Genomic DNA, 17,007 nt, shown 5'->3' with positions numbered 1-17,007 from the left:
CAAAATGGTAAAAAAAATGCGAAAATTTGGCCAAAAATTATTTTGACAAAATCGGTCCAAAAGTTATTTGTTTGGTTAGTATTGGTAATTAGGAGTAAAAAAATGTAATTTTTTTAACTTTCCGACCATTTTTGGCCAAGTTATACCGAAAATACCAATCGTAAATATTGCATTTTTGCCGAAAATCTGTTTTTCGTTTTTCTGTTTTTTTGCGAACTTTATTTTCACTATTTTTATCACAGCATTCGAAATAGTGGTCCAAATATGGAATGTTATACCTCGTTGAGCTCGTATTTAAATTTCCAATCGAACGGTGTTTACAATTTGAAATTCTATTTTTTCACATTTTTTGCAAATTTTGATGATCAAAATGGTAAAAAAAATGCGAAAATTTGGCCAAAAATTATTTTGACAAAATCGGTCCAAAAGTTATTTGTTTGGTTAGTATTGGTAATTAGGAGTAAAAAATGTAATTTTTTTAACTTTCCGACCATTTTTGGCCAAGTTATACCGAAAATACCAATCGTAAATATTGCATTTTTGCCGAAAATCTGTTTTCGTTTTCTGTTTTTTTGCGAACTTTATTTTCACTATTTTTATCACAGCATTCGAAATAGTGGTCCAAATATGGAATGTTATACCTCGTTGAGCTCGTATTTAAATTTCCAATCGAACGGTGTTTACAATTGAAATTCTATTTTTTCACATTTTTTGCAAATTTTGATGATCAAAATGGTAAAAAAAATGCGAAAATTTGGCCAAAAATTATTTTGACAAAATCGGTCAAAAGTTATTTGTTTGGTTAGTATTGGTAATTAGGAGTAAAAAAATGTAATTTTTTTAACTTTCCGACCATTTTTGGCCAAGTTATACCGAAAATACCAATCGTAAATATTGCATTTTTGCCGAAAATCTGTTTTTCTTTTCTTTTTGCAACTTTATTTTCACTATTTTTATCACAGCATTCGAAATAGTGGTCCAAATATGGAATGTTATACCTCGTTGAGCTCGTATTTAAATTTCCAATCGAACGGTGTTTACAAATTGAAATTCTATTTTTTTCACATTTTTTGCAAATTTTGATGATCAAAATGGTAAAAAAAATGCGAAAATTTGGCCAAAAATTATTTTGACAAAATCGGTCCAAAAGTTATTTGTTTGGTTAGTATTGGTAATTAGGAGTACAAAAATGTAATTTTTTTAACTTTCCGACCATTTTTGGCCAAGTTATACCGAAAATACCAATCGTAAATATTGCATTTTTGCCGAAAATCTGTTTTTCGTTTTTCTGTTTTTTGCGAACTTTATTTTCACTATTTTTATCACAGCATTCGAAATAGTGGTCCAAATATGGAATGTTATACCTCGTTGAGCTCGTATTTAAATTTCCAATCGAACGGTGTTTACAAATTGAAATTCTATTTTTTCACATTTTTTGCAAATTTTGATGATCAAAATGGTAAAAAAAATGCGAAAATTTGGCCAAAAATTATTTTGACAAAATCGGTGTACGGATTATGAGCGGAGTCACCCGGTGCTTCAGCTGTCTTAACAGCGGATTAACATTTTATATATCGATGCTAATTGAACTGAACTGTATTCTTTCTTTCTCTCTTGTAATTTGCGGTCATAGCGATCAGACGTGATTTTTGTATATGAAGAAATAAATGAAGTTAAATAGTGTATATATGATTCTTATTTGCGAACCCCATTACAATGATGTCAAAGCAGTGAGGCATCACAACTATTCATTGGTGGCCCATGAGGGGAACCTTGCTCATAAGAATCATAATTAATAATTGCTAAAAGCTGTTTGGCAATTTTATCTTCGTGGTCGGCTTCATCCAGATAAATCACCGTGCCTACGTTTTCTATCGCGCTCGCTCTCATCACGACAGAGCAGTATACGCAAACATTCGCGCTCGCTCTCATCACGACAGAGCTAAGTCCCGTTGCCCTTCGATTCCGTTAGATTTGCCGGAATCTCTGCCAACTCAAAAAAACAAGACGTCAAAGAAGAACACCGATAACATACGAGCATTTGTGCATATTACATACAGTGGAGCAACGTCAGTATAAACAATGTCGAAATTTGATCAACTGGTGCGAGTTCAAACTGACCGCATTGAGTCTTTGAAGCGCTTGTTCAGTAATGTGAAAAAAGACTCGAGTGCGCGGAAAACGGAAATATATTTCGAAAAACGTTTGAATCAAATCGACGAGTTTAACAAAGAATTTCATCAGGCGCATCACACACTTATATGCATGGCAGACTACGAAGAAAGTGTGTATAAGCAACAAAATACAATCAGCCAATTCGAAGACCTGGGCATGGAAGTTTACTGTTTCGTGGCCGAAGAAAAGAAACGAATTTATCCAGGCACAGTGACGCACAACGAATCAGCTAACTCTACAATAACAACACATGTAGAGGAAGTACGGATACCACTGCCAAAATTACCAGTTCCGAAATTCTCTGGCAACTGCGCGGACTGGCCAAGTTTTCATGATGCATTTTTACGCTTAATTCACAATAATGAGCGTCTGGATAAGATTCAAAGGTTCCATTTTTTAAAGGAAGCATTACCAGTAGGCCTGGACAACGACATTCGCCAAATCGCTTTAACTGAAGCAAACTATGAAGTCGCTTGGACCACACTTCTACAACGATATAACAACCCACGAATTGTGTTCGCCAGCCATATGAACATGCTCTACAACTTACCGAATCTTTCGAAAGAAAAATCTGCTGACATACGGTCTATGGTTAGCACAGTCAACGTCTGCATTGCCGCTTGCAATACCGTCAAGGCGCCACTACAGGGAGGAGATTTTTGGTTGACTCATTATCTAACAACCAAACTACCCAAAGACACTCACACAGCTTGGGAGCATCATCTGGGCAGCAAGATTGACGTTCCTTCATACAAAGATCTGCAACAGTTCCTCAATGATCGACTTGTTACGTTAGACGCTATTGAAAGCCGTAACGCGTGCAGCGGCATGAAACAGTCAAATGAAACTTCAGACGGTACTAAACGCGTGCGTGTGCACAGCGCCCACACCAGGTCGGGTGCTTCCGCGTCCGCTTGCTATCATTGTGGCAACTTACACATACTTCGAAGATGTCCGCAATTTCTTTCAATGGATTGCTACCAACGGAAGGAAGTGGCCAGCAAGGCAAAATTGTGTCTCAATTGCCTGGGAAAATCGCACACACAAGCAAGCTGCCCCAGCAACAAGAATTGTCTTCATTGTGGTCAACGTCATCACACGATGTTACATTTTCCAGCAACACAGCCAACGCTGATACCCTCCTCGACATCATGCCAAAGTTCAGCAGCCAGTTCAGATGCCAAGCCGACTCTACAGTGCATGTCAACTACAACTTCATCTATGACTCATCGAAAGGTACTACTAGCAACAGCTCGGGTTGTACTCAGTAACACACAGACAGGATGCCAGGCCACGGTAAACGCGCTTCTTGACCAAGGATCGGAAGCAACTATCATTTCGGAGCATGCTGTACAGTCTCTCCAGCTCTCCCGAAGCACAACTCGCACTTCAATCACCGGAGTCGGTCAAGATTCAGGACGACGCTGCAAATTCATCGTAAGTTGTTCGGTGCAAACAGCAACTAACCCAAATTTCTCGTTAAAGGTCGACGATGCTTATGTTTTGAACACGTTGACATCACACATGCCAAGTCAAAGTTTTCCAGCAGGAAACTGGAGTCATATCCATGGTCTCATGCTCGCAGACCCCTATTATTATAGATCCAAGCGAATCGATATCATTTTTGGAGCCGACCTTATGGCACAACTCTTGTTACCTGGAACTAAGGTTGGCTTGCCAAACGAACCCATAGCGCAGAATACTCAACTCGGATGGGTTCTGTTAGGCAATGTTGGCAACACGCATATTACACGCCACATTCGATGTAATCATGCCATAATAAACTCCGAAGAGCTGCTTAAGGTATTTTGCGAGGTAGAATCAGTTCCAGAACGCCCAAAGCTCTCCAAAGAAGATCAATGGTGCGAGTCTTTCTTTAAGCAGACCCATCAACGTCAACCAGACGGCAGTTATCAAGTCCGTTTGCCATTCAAGAGGAACTTTGACCCCAGTATGACGCTCGGAAAATCTCATCAGATCGCCCTGAACAGATATCTTCAACTCGAAAGGCGCCTTCAAAGGGACCCAGACAAATGGATCAGATACTGCAAAGGAATTGAAGAATATTTTCAACTAGGTCAAATCACGTTGGCAGAGACGAGCGAAAACTCAACCATAACCACGGATTCCTACGGTCGGCATGTTGCATCATGCGTGCTACCACATCATGCAGTTTTCAAAGAAGAAAGCCTCACCACAAAACAACGTATCGTTTTTGACGCATCGGCCCGGACCTCAAATGGCAGATCGTTAAACGATGTACTATGTGTAGGTCCCACGCTGCAAAATGATCTGCCAGCCGTTCTCTTGAATTGGAGACAATATCAGTTTGTTTTCACTGCCGATATACAACGAATGTATCGCTGTATCAATGTCCACCCTGATGACACGCAGTACCAGAGGATTTTATGGCGGGCGGCGGATGGAGTCATCAAACAGCATTGCTTAACTACCGTCACGTTTGGAACAGCGTCTGCACCTTATACAGCTATAAGAGTCATCCATCAAATAGCTGAAGACACACAGACAAAATATCCTATGGCATCCAACGTTCTCAAAAATGAGATATATGTCGACGACATTCTCTCAGGCGATCATTCACAAGAGGCAGCAATACGGAAAAGTTTGCAAACTATGCTAGCTTTAAAATCCTCTGGCATGGAGCTACGAAAATGGGCTAGTAATGACCAGGATCTGATGGCAACGATACCTCTCGAGCATCGATGCAAGCAGACATCCCTCAGTTGGGACAATGCGGACACCATCAAAACACTGGGTATGTACTGGTTGCCCAAGCAAGATTGCTTCACTTATAAATTACTAGCAAATACTCCAGCCGGTATAACAAAACGAGAAATCCTATCGACCATAGCACGTTTATTTGATCCTCTTGGATTAATCGCTCCAGTTGTAATTTCAGCAAAGATTATATTGAAAGAAATCACACTAGCGAAGCAATATCGCGAGGACGGATCGAGTACATCACTGGATTGGGATGAGCCAGTTCCCAACACCATTGCCGTCAAATGGCAACAATTTCGACAGCAACTAATGAAGGTTAAGACGATCAAAATACCACGCAGCGTCAAATTTACGCCACTATTTAGTAGTGAGATACAACTGCACACCTTTTGCGATGGATCCTCCAGTGCTTACGCAGCAGCAGTGTATGCACGCACCCAACAGTCTGATGGGACTTTCTATACAACGCTCATCGTCGCAAAATCAAAAATTTCGCCAACCAAGCCGTTAACAATACCGCGCACTGAGCTATGCGGTGCAGTATTAGCTACCAAACTCACCAAATGGGTGCTGGAGAATAACCGATGGACCAATGCACATATATCTACCTTTTACTGGACCGATGCTACCATTGTTCTGCACTGGATTAAAGGAGACATTACTAGGTGGAAAACGTTTGTAGCCAACCGAGTGTCTTACATTCTCGACCACACCTCAGCGGCTCAGTGGCACCACATAGACACATCGGAAAACCCAGCAGATTGCGCAACCAGAGGCTTACCACCGAGCCAAATACCTGATATTTGGTGGCATGGCCCATCCTGGCTATGCAAACCACACAATATTTGGCCAAACACGCAATCACAATTGCTCAATCCAGAAGAACGGGATCTGGAGGCCAAATCCATAAAAATTAGAGCCTTCACTACCTTGTCAGACACAAAGGATTCTATTATTGACCGATTCTCGTCGTATACAAAACTGCTACGTGTCACGGCATACATGTTACGATTCTGCCACAATGCTCATGCTCGAGCACAACGAAGTCACGGATCACTCTCTCCTGACGAGCTGGATGAGGCCCTGTGCTGCATAGCTCGCCTTGCACAATCCGATACATTTCACGCCGACATCCAAGCGCTTAAAAGGAACAAGCCGTTACCACCCCGTAGCACACTTTCAAATCTTACACCGTTTCTTGACAACAATATCTTGAGGATTCGTGGCCGTCTCAAGCATTCAAATCTCTCTTTTTCTCGAAAACATCCAATTATATTACCTCATTGTCACCTATTTACAGATTTGGTAATTCAACACTCTCATCAGCTCACTCTACATGGCGGCGCTCAATTAACACTGGCTCACATACGCTACAAATTCTGGATTCCCAGAGGCAGACAAGCAGTCAGGCGAATCATCCGGAAATGCGTCACATGTTTTAAGGTAGCTCCAGTCGTAGCGAAGCAATTGATGGGTGACTTGCCATTACATCGAGTCAACCCCCCAACTCGTCCGTTCATTACAACAGGAGTTGACTACACTGGTGCGATTGAACTTCAAGCCGCGCGTGTACGAGGATCAACCACCTACAAAGGCTATGTAGCCATTTTTATATGCTTAGCAACCAAGGCGGTCCACTTGGAAGCCGTCACTGGACTTTCAACAGAGCACTTCCTGCAAGCATTTACGCGATTCACCGGACGTCGAGGACAAGTTCAACATATGTATAGTGATAACGGCACAAATTTTGTTGGCGCGAGTACATCGCTTAACCAGCCCATCACTTGCAAGGCAGCCCTAAACGAATCGACATGTCAACATGGGACAAGGTGGCATTTCACACCTCCATATTCTCCCAATTTTGGTGGCATCTGGGAGGCAAACGTGAAAGCAATGAAGCATCATCTTAAACGGATCGTCGGCAGCCACAAGCAGACGTATGAGGAGCTTACTACAGTTTTGATCAGGATTGAAGCATGTTTGAACTCACGTCCACTTTGCCCGCTAACCGCCGACCCTGACGATTTAGAAGTACTAACTCCAGCACATTTCTTAATTGGTGACGCACTACTGGCACCGCCACAAGGTCGGCCGAATAATAAGCCTTTGCGTGAACTATTTCTCGCACAACAACACATGACGCGACAATTCTGGTCTCAATGGTCTCGTGATTGGTTATCACACTTGCAAACTCGGCCAAAGTGGTGCCAAATCAAAGATAATCTTAGCATCAACGACTTAGTCATTATAAAGGATGATAATCTACCACCAGCTAAATGGACTATAGGCCGAGTCGTCGAACTGCACCCTGGATCGGACTCGCTAGTCAGAGTGGTTACATTAAAGACGAAATCTGGCATTCAAAAGAGGTCAATCACAAAGCTTTGTCCACTTCCGATTTCAACATAATTATGATCAACACACGGATCAAGAATCACAAGGAGCCTTCATGCTGGACGACGCATTGGCGGGCGGCATGTACGGATTATGAGCGGAGTCACCCGGTGCTTCAGCTGTCTTAACAGCGGATTAACATTTTATATATCGATGCTAATTGAACTGAACTGTATTCTTTCTTTCTCTCTTGTAATTTGCGGTCATAGCGATCAGACGTGATTTTTGTATATGAAGAAATAAATGAAGTTAAATAGTGTATATATGATTCTTATTTGCGAACCCCATTACAATGATGTCAAAGCAGTGAGGCATCACAACTATTCAATCGGTCCAAACGTTATTTGTTTGGTTAGTATTGGTAATTAGGAGTAAAAAAATGTAATTTTTTTAACTTTCCGACCATTTTTGGCCAAGTTATACCGAAAATACCAATCGTAAATATTGCATTTTTGCCGAAAATCTGTTTTTCGTTTTTCTGTTTTTTTGCTAACTTTATTTTCACTATTTTTATTACAGCATTCGAAATAGTGGTCCGAATATGGAATGTTATACCTCGTTGAGCTCGTATTTAAATTTCCAATCGAACGGTGTTTACAAATTGAAATTCTATTTTTTTACATTTTTTGCAAATTTTGATGATCAAAATGGTAAAAAAAATGCGAAAATTTGGCCAACAATTATTTTGACAAAATCGGTCCAAAAGTTATTTGTTTGGTTAGTATTGGTAATTAGGAGTAAAAAAATGTAATTTTTTTAACTTTCCGACCATTTTTGGCCAAGTTATACCGAAAATACCAATCGTAAATATTGCATTTTTGCCGAAAATCTGTTTTTCGTTTTTCTGTTTTTTTGCGAACTTTATTTTCACTATTTTTATCACAGCATTCGAAATAGTGGTCCAAATATGGAATGCTATACCTCGTTGAGCTCGTATTTAAATTTCCAATCGAACGGTGTTTACAAATTGAAATTCTACTTTTTCAAATTTTTTGCAAATTTTGATGATCAAAATGGTAAAAAAAATGCGAAAATTTGGCCAAAAATTATTTTGACAAAATCGGTCCAAAAGTTATTTGTTTGGTTAGTATTGGTAATTAGGAGTACAAAAATGTAATTTTTTTAACTTTCCGACCATTTTTGGCCAAGTTATACCGAAAAAACCAATCGTAAATATTGCATTTTTGCCGAAAATCTGTTTTTCGTTTTTCTGCTTTTTTGCGAACTTTATTTTCACTATTTTTATCACAGCATTCGAAATAGTGGTCCAAATATGGAATGTTATACCTCGTTGAGCTCGTATTTAAATTTCCAATCGAACGGTGTTTACAAATTGAAATTCTATTTTTTTCACATTTTTTGCAAATTTTGATGATCAAAATGGTAAAAAAATGCGAAAATTTGGCCAAAAATTATTTTGACAAAATCGGTCCAAAAGTTATTTGTTTGGTTAGTATTGGTAATTAGGAGTACAAAAATGTAATTTTTTTAACTTTCCGACCATTTTTGGCCAAGTTATACCGAAAATACCAATCGTAAATATTGCATTTTTGCCGAAAATCTGTTTTTCGTTTTTCTGTTTTTTTGCGAACTTTATTTTCACTATTTTTATTATAGCATTCGAAATAGTGGTCCGAATATGGAATGTTATACCTCGTTGAGCTCGTATTTAAATTTCCAATCGAACGGTGTTTCCGACCATTTTTGGCCAAGTTATACCGAAAAAACCAATCGTAAATATTGCATTTTTGCCGAAAATCTGTTTTTCGTTTTTCTGCTTTTTTGCGAACTTTATTTTCACTATTTTTATCACAGCATTCGAAATAGTGGTCCAAATATGGAATGTTATACCTCGTTGAGCTCGTATTTAAATTTCCAATCGAACGGTGTTTACAAATTGAAATTCTATTTTTTTCACATTTTTTGCAAATTTTGATGATCAAAATGGTAAAAAAATGCGAAAATTTGGCCAAAAATTATTTTGACAAAATCGGTCCAAAAGTTATTTGTTTGGTTAGTATTGGTAATTAGGAGTACAAAAATGTAATTTTTTTAACTTTCCGACCATTTTTGGCCAAGTTATACCGAAAATACCAATCGTAAATATTGCATTTTTGCCGAAAATCTGTTTTTCGTTTTTCTGTTTTTTTGCGAACTTTATTTTCACTATTTTTATTACAGCATTCGAAATAGTGGTCCGAATATGGAATGTTATACCTCGTTGAGCTCGTATTTAAATTTCCAATCGAACGGTGTTTCCGACCATTTTTGGCCAAGTTATACCGAAAAAACCAATCGTAAATATTGCATTTTTGCCGAAAATCTGTTTTTCGTTTTTCTGCTTTTTTGCGAACTTTATTTTCACTATTTTTATCACAGCATTCGAAATAGTGGTCCAAATATGGAATGTTATACCTCGTTGAGCTCGTATTTAAATTTCCAATCGAACGGTGTTTACAAATTGAAATTCTATTTTTTTCACATTTTTTGCAAATTTTGATGATCAAAATGGTAAAAAAATGCGAAAATTTGGCCAAAAATTATTTTGACAAAATCGGTCCAAAAGTTATTTGTTTGGTTAGTATTGGTAATTAGGAGTACAAAAATGTAATTTTTTTAACTTTCCGACCATTTTTGGCCAAGTTATACCGAAAAAACCAATCGTAAATATTGCATTTTTGCCGAAAATCTGTTTTTCGTTTTTCTGCTTTTTTGCGAACTTTATTTTCACTATTTTTATCACAGCATTCGAAATAGTGGTCCAAATATGGAATGTTATACCTCGTTGAGCTCGTATTTAAATTTCCAATCGAACGGTGTTTACAAATTGAAATTCTATTTTTTCACATTTTTTGCAAATTTTGATGATCAAAATGGTAAAAAAAATGCGAAAATTTGGCCAAAAATTATTTTGACAAAATCGGTCCAAAAGTTATTTGTTTGGTTAGTATTGGTAATTAGGAGTACAAAAATGTAATTTTTTTAACTTTCCGACCATTTTTGGCCAAGTTATACCGAAAATACCAATCGTAAATATTTCATTTTTGCCGAAAATCTGTTTTTCGTTTTTCTGTTTTTTTGCGAACTTTATTTTCACTATTTTTATCACAGCATTCGAAATAGTGGTCCAAATATGGAATGTTATACCTCGTTGAGCTCGTATTTAAATTTCCAATCGAACGGTGTTTAAAAATTGAAATTCTATTTTTTTTCACATTTTTTGCAAATTTTGATGATCAAAATGGTAAAAAAATGCGAAAATTTGGCCAAAAATTATTTTGACAAAATCGGTCCAAAAGTTATTTGTTTGGTTAGTATTGGTAATTAGGAGTACAAAAATGTAATTTTTTTAACTTTCCGACCATTTTTGGCCAAGTTATACCGAAATACCAATCGTAATATTGCATTTTTGCCGAAATCTGTTTTTCGTTTTCTGTTTTTTGCGAACTTTATTTCACTATTTTTATTACAGCATCGAAATATGTCCGAATAATTTATATCGTGAGTCGTATTAATTTATGAACGTTTCCGACCATTTTTGCCAAGTTATACCGAAAAACCAATCGTAAATATTGCATTTTTGCCGAAAATCTGTTTTTCGTTTTTCTGTTTTTTTGCGAACTTTATTTTCACTATTTTTATCACAGCATTCGAAATAGTGGTCCAAATATGGAATGTTATACCTCGTTGAGCTCGTATTTAAATTTCCAATCGAACGGTGTTTACAAATTGAAATTCTATTTTTTTCACATTTTTTGCAAATTTTGATGATCAAAATGGTAAAAAAATGCGAAAATTTGGCCAAAAATTATTTTGACAAAATCGGTCCAAAAGTTATTTGTTTGGTTAGTATTGGTAATTAGGAGTACAAAAATGTAATTTTTTTAACTTTCCGACCATTTTTGGCCAAGTTATACCGAAAATACCAATCGTAAATATTGCATTTTTGCCGAAAATCTGTTTTTCGTTTTTCTGTTTTTTTGCGAACTTTATTTTCACTATTTTTATCACAGCATTCGAAATAGTGGTCCAAATATGGAATGTTATACCTCGTTGAGCTCGTATTTAAATTTCCAATCGAACGGTGTTTACAAATTGAAATTCTATTTTTTTCACATTTTTTGCAAATTTTGATGATCAAAATGGTAAAAAAATGCGAAAATTTGGCCAAAAATTATTTTGACAAAATCGGTCCAAAAGTTATTTGTTTGGTTAGTATTGGTAATTAGGAGTAAAAAAATGTAATTTTTTTAACTTTCCGACCATTTTTGGCCAAGTTATACCGAAACTACCAATCGTAAATATTGCATTTTTGCCGAAAATCTGTTTTTCGTTTTTCTGTTTTTTGCGAACTTTATTTTCACTATTTTTATCACAGCATTCGAAATAGTGGTCCAAATATGGAATGTTATACCTCGTTGAGCTCGTATTTAAATTTCCAATCGAACGGTGTTTACAAATTGAAATTCTATTTTTTTCACATTTTTTGCAAATTTTGATGATCAAAATGGTAAAAAAAATGCGAAAATTTGGCCAAAAATTATTTTGACAAAATCGGTCCAAAAGTTATTTGTTTGGTTAGTATTGGTAATTAGGAGTAAAAAAATGTAATTTTTTTAACTTTCCGACCATTTTTGGCCAAGTTATACCGAAAATACCAATCGTAAATATTGCATTTTTGCCGAAAATCTGTTTTTCGTTTTTCTGTTTTTTTGCGAACTTTATTTTCACTATTTTTATCACAGCATTCGAAATAGTGGTCCAAATATGGAATGTTATACCTCGTTGAGCTCGTATTTAAATTTCCAATCGAACGGTGTTTACAAATTGAAATTCTATTTTTTCACATTTTTTGCAAATTTTGATGATCAAAATGGTAAAAAAAATGCGAAAATTTGGCCAAAAATTATTTTGACAAAATCGGTCCAAAAGTTATTTGTTTGGTTAGTATTGGTAATTAGGAGTAAAAAATGTAATTTTTTTAACTTTCCGACCATTTTTGGCCAAGTTATACCGAAAATACCAATCGTAAATATTGCATTTTTGCCGAAAATCTGTTTTCCGTTTTTCTGTTTTTTTGCGAACTTTATTTTCACTATTTTTATCACAGCATTCGAAATAGTGGTCCAAATATGGAATGTTATACCTCGTTGAGCTCGTATTTAAATTTCCAATCGAACGGTGTTTACAAATTGAAATTCTATTTTTTTCACATTTTTTGCAAATTTTGATGATCAAAATGGTAAAAAAATGCGAAAATTTGGCCAAAAATTATTTTGACAAAATCGGTCCAAAAGTTATTTGTTTGGTTAGTATTGGTAATTAGGAGTAAAAAATGTAATTTTTTTAACTTTCCGACCATTTTTGGCCAAGTTATACCGAAAATACCAATCGTAAATATTGCATTTTTGCCGAAAATCTGTTTTTCGTTTTTCTGTTTTTTTGCGAACTTTATTTTCACTATTTTTATCACAGCATTCGAAATAGTGGTCCAAATATGGAATGTTATACCTCGTTGAGCTCGTATTTAAATTTCCAATCGAACGGTGTTTACAAATTGAAATTCTATTTTTTTCACATTTTTTGCAAATTTTGATGATCAAAATGGTAAAAAAATGCGAAAATTTGGCCAAAAATTATTTTGACAAAATCGGTCCAAAAGTTATTTGTTTGGTTAGTATTGGTAATTAGGAGTAAAAAATGTAATTTTTTTAACTTTCCGACCATTTTTGGCCAAGTTATACCGAAAATACCAATCGTAAATATTGCATTTTTGCCGAAAATCTGTTTTTCGTTTTTCTGTTTTTTTGCGAACTTTATTTTCACTATTTTTATCACAGCATTCGAAATAGTGGTCCAAATATGGAATGTTATACCTCGTTGAGCTCGTATTTAAATTTCCAATCGAACGGTGTTTACAAATTGAAATTCTATTTTTTTCACATTTTTTGCAAATTTTGATGATCAAAATGGTAAAAAAAATGCGAAAATTTGGCCAAAAATTATTTTGACAAAATCGGTCCAAAAGTTATTTGTTTGGTTAGTATTGGTAATTAGGAGTAAAAAATGTAATTTTTTTAACTTTCCGACCATTTTTGGCCAAGTTATACCGAAAATACCAATCGTAAATATTGCATTTTTGCCGAAAATCTGTTTTTCGTTTTTCTGTTTTTTTGCGAACTTTATTTTCACTATTTTAATCCCAGCATTCGAAATAGTGGTCCAAATATGGAATGTTATACCTCGTTGAGCTCGTATTTAAATTTCCAATCGAACGGTGTTTACGAATTGAAATTCTATTTTTTTCACATTTTTTGCTAATTTTGATGATCAAAATGGTAAAAAAAATGCGAAAATTTGGCCAAAAATTATTTTGACAAAATCGGTCCAAAAGTTATTTGTTTGGTTAGTATTGGTAATTAGGAGTAAAAAATGTAATTTTTTTAACTTTCCGACCATTTTTGGCCAAGTTATACCGAAAATACCAATCGTAAATATTGCATTTTTGCCGAAAATCTGTTTTTCGTTTTTCTGTTTTTTTGCGAACTTTATTTTCACTATTTTTATCACAGCATTCGAAATAGTGGTCCAAATATGGAATGTTATACCTCGTTGAGCTCGTATTTAAATTTCCAATCGAACGGTGTTTACAAATTGAAATTCTATTTTTTCACATTTTTTGCAAATTTTGATGATCAAAATGGTAAAAAAATGCGAAAATTTGGCCAAAAATTATTTTGACAAAATCGGTCCAAAAGTTATTTGTTTGGTTAGTATTGGTAATTAGGAGTAAAAAATGTAATTTTTTTAACTTTCCGACCATTTTTGGCCAAGTTATACCGAAAATACCAATCGTAAATATTGCATTTTTGCCGAAAATCTGTTTTTCGTTTTTCTGTTTTTTTGCGAACTTTATTTTCACTATTTTTATCACAGCATTCGAAATAGTGGTCCAAATATGGAATGTTATACCTCGTTGAGCTCGTATTTAAATTTCCAATCGAACGGTGTTTACAAATTGAAATTCTATTTTTTTCACATTTTTTGCAAATTTTGATGATCAAAATGGTACAAAAAATGCGAAAATTTGGCCAAACATTATTTTGACAAAATCGGTCCAAAAGTTATTTGTTTGGTTAGTATTGGTAATTAGGAGTACAAAAATGTAATTTTTTTAACTTTCCGACCATTTTTGGCCAAGTTATACCGAAAATACCAATCGTAAATATTGCATTTTTGCCGAAAATCTGTTTTTCGTTTTCTGTTTTTTTGCAACTTTATTTTCACTATTTTTATACAGCATTCGAAATAGTGGTCCAATATGGAATGTTATACCTCGTTGAGCTCGTATTTAAATTTCCAATCGAACGGTGTTTCGACCATTTTTGGCCAAGTTATACCGAAAAACCAATCGTAATATTGCATTTTTGCCGAAAATCTGTTTTTCGTTTTTCTGTTTTTTTGCGAACTTTATTTTCACTATTTTTATCACAGCATTCGAAATAGTGGTCCAAATATGGAATGTTATACCTCGTTGAGCTCGTATTTAAATTTCCAATCGAACGGTGTTTACAAATTGAAATTCTATTTTTTCACATTTTTTGCAAATTTTGATGATCAAAATGGTAAAAAAAATGCGAAAATTTGGCCAAAAATTATTTTGACAAAATCGGTCCAAAAGTTATTTGTTTGGTTAGTATTGGTAATTAGGAGTACAAAAATGTAATTTTTTTAACTTTCCGACCATTTTTGGCCAAGTTATACCGAAAAAACCAATCGTAAATATTGCATTTTTGCCGAAAATCTGTTTTTCGTTTTTCTGTTTTTTTGCGAACTTTATTTTCACTATTTTTATCACAGCATTCGAAATAGTGGTCCAAATATGGAATGTTATACCTCGTTGAGCTCGTATTTAAATTTCCAATCGAACGGTGTTTACAAATTGAAATTCTATTTTTTTCACATTTTTTGCAAATTTTGATGATCAAAATGGTAAAAAAAATGCGAAAATTTGGCCAAAAATTATTTTGACAAAATCGGTCCAAAAGTTATTTGTTTGGTTAGTATTGGTAATTAGGAGTACAAAAATGTAATTTTTTTAACTTTCCGACCATTTTTGGCCAAGTTATACCGAAAAAACCAATCGTAAATATTGCATTTTTGCCGAAATCTGTTTTTCGTTTTTCTGTTTTTTTGCGAACTTTATTTTCACTATTTTTATTACAGCATTCGAAATAGTGGTCCAATATGGAATGTTATACCTCGTTGAGTCGTATTTAAATTTCCAATCGAACGGTGTTTCGACCATTTTTGGCCAAGTTATACCGAAAAAACCAATCGTAAATATTGCATTTTGCCGAAAATCTGTTTTTCGTTTTTCTGTTTTTTGCGAACTTTATTTTCACTATTTTATCACAGCATTCGAAATAGTGGTCCAAATATGGAATGTTATACCTCGTTGAGCTCGTATTTAAATTTCCAATCGAACGGTGTTTACAAATTGAAATTCTATTTTTTCACATTTTTTGCAAATTTTGATGATCAAAATGGTAAAAAAATGCGAAAATTTGGCCAAAAATTATTTTGACAAAATCGGTCCAAAAGTTATTTGTTGGTTAGTATTGGTAATTAGGAGTAAAAAATGTAATTTTTTTAACTTTCCGACCATTTTTGGCCAAGTTATACCGAAAATACCAATCGTAAATATTGCATTTTTGCCGAAAATCTGTTTTTCGTTTTTCTGTTTTTTGCGAACTTTATTTTCACTATTTTTATCACAGCATTCGAAATAGTGGTCCAAATATGGAATGTTATACCTCGTTGAGCTCGTATTTAAATTTCCAATCGAACGGTGTTTACAAATTGAAATTCTATTTTTTTCACATTTTTTGCAATTTTGATGATCAAATGGTAAAAAAATGCGAAAATTTGGCCAAAATTATTTTGACAAAATCGGTCCAAAAGTTATTTGTTTGGTTAGTATTGGTAATTAGGAGTAAAAAAATGTAATTTTTTTAACTTTCCGACCATTTTTGGCCAAGTTATACCGAAAATACCAATCGTAAATATTGCATTTTTGCCGAAAATCTGTTTTTCGTTTTTCTGTTTTTTTGCGAACTTTATTTTCACTATTTTTATCACAGCATTCGAAATAGTGGTCCAATATGGAATGTTATACCTCGTTGAGCTCGTATTTAAATTTCATCGAAGGTGTTTTTTTTTTTTTTTTTTTTTTTTTTCGACCATTTTTGGCCAAGTTATACCGAAAAAACCAATCGTAAATATTGCATTTTTGCCGAAAATCTGTTTTTCGTTTTTTCTGTTTTTTGCGAACTTTATTTTCACTATTTTTATCACAGCATTCGAAATAGTGGTCCAAATATGGAATGTTATACCTCGTTGAGCTCGTATTTAAATTTCCAATCGAACGGTGTTTACAAATTGAAATTCTATTTTTTCACATTTTTTGCAAATTTTGATGAACAAATGGTAAAAAAAATGCGAAAATTTGGCCAAAAATTATTTTGACAAAATCGGTCCAAAAGTTATTTGTTTGGTTAGTATTGGTAATTAGGAGTAAAAAAATGTAATTTTTTTAACTTTCCGACCATTTTTGGCCAAGTTATACCGAAAAACCAATCGTAAATATTGCATTTTTGCCGAAAATCTGTTTTTCGTTTTTCTGGCTTTTTTGCG

The 17,007-nt window shown here is 34.8% G+C and overlaps 1 protein-coding gene across 1 annotated transcript; it reads left to right on the top strand.

Moving 5' to 3' along the window:
- Positions 1 to 4,809: 4,809 nt before the first annotated feature.
- Positions 4,810 to 6,520, top strand: LOC122618898. Its single transcript, XM_043795494.1, has 4 exons — positions 4,810 to 4,951; positions 5,096 to 6,145; positions 6,218 to 6,360; positions 6,446 to 6,520. The coding sequence occupies exons 1-4, from the start codon at positions 4,810 to 4,812 to the stop codon at positions 6,518 to 6,520; spliced, it is 1,410 nt and encodes a 469-aa protein (XP_043651429.1).
- The last annotated feature ends 10,487 nt before the right edge of the window (positions 6,521 to 17,007 follow it).

This window comes from Drosophila teissieri, chromosome 3R (genome assembly GCF_016746235.2).
Source record: "Drosophila teissieri strain GT53w chromosome 3R, Prin_Dtei_1.1, whole genome shotgun sequence".
In the NCBI taxonomy this organism is placed as follows: Eukaryota; Metazoa; Arthropoda; class Insecta; order Diptera; family Drosophilidae; genus Drosophila; species Drosophila teissieri.
This window is presented reverse-complemented; position numbering and strand designations above follow the sequence as displayed.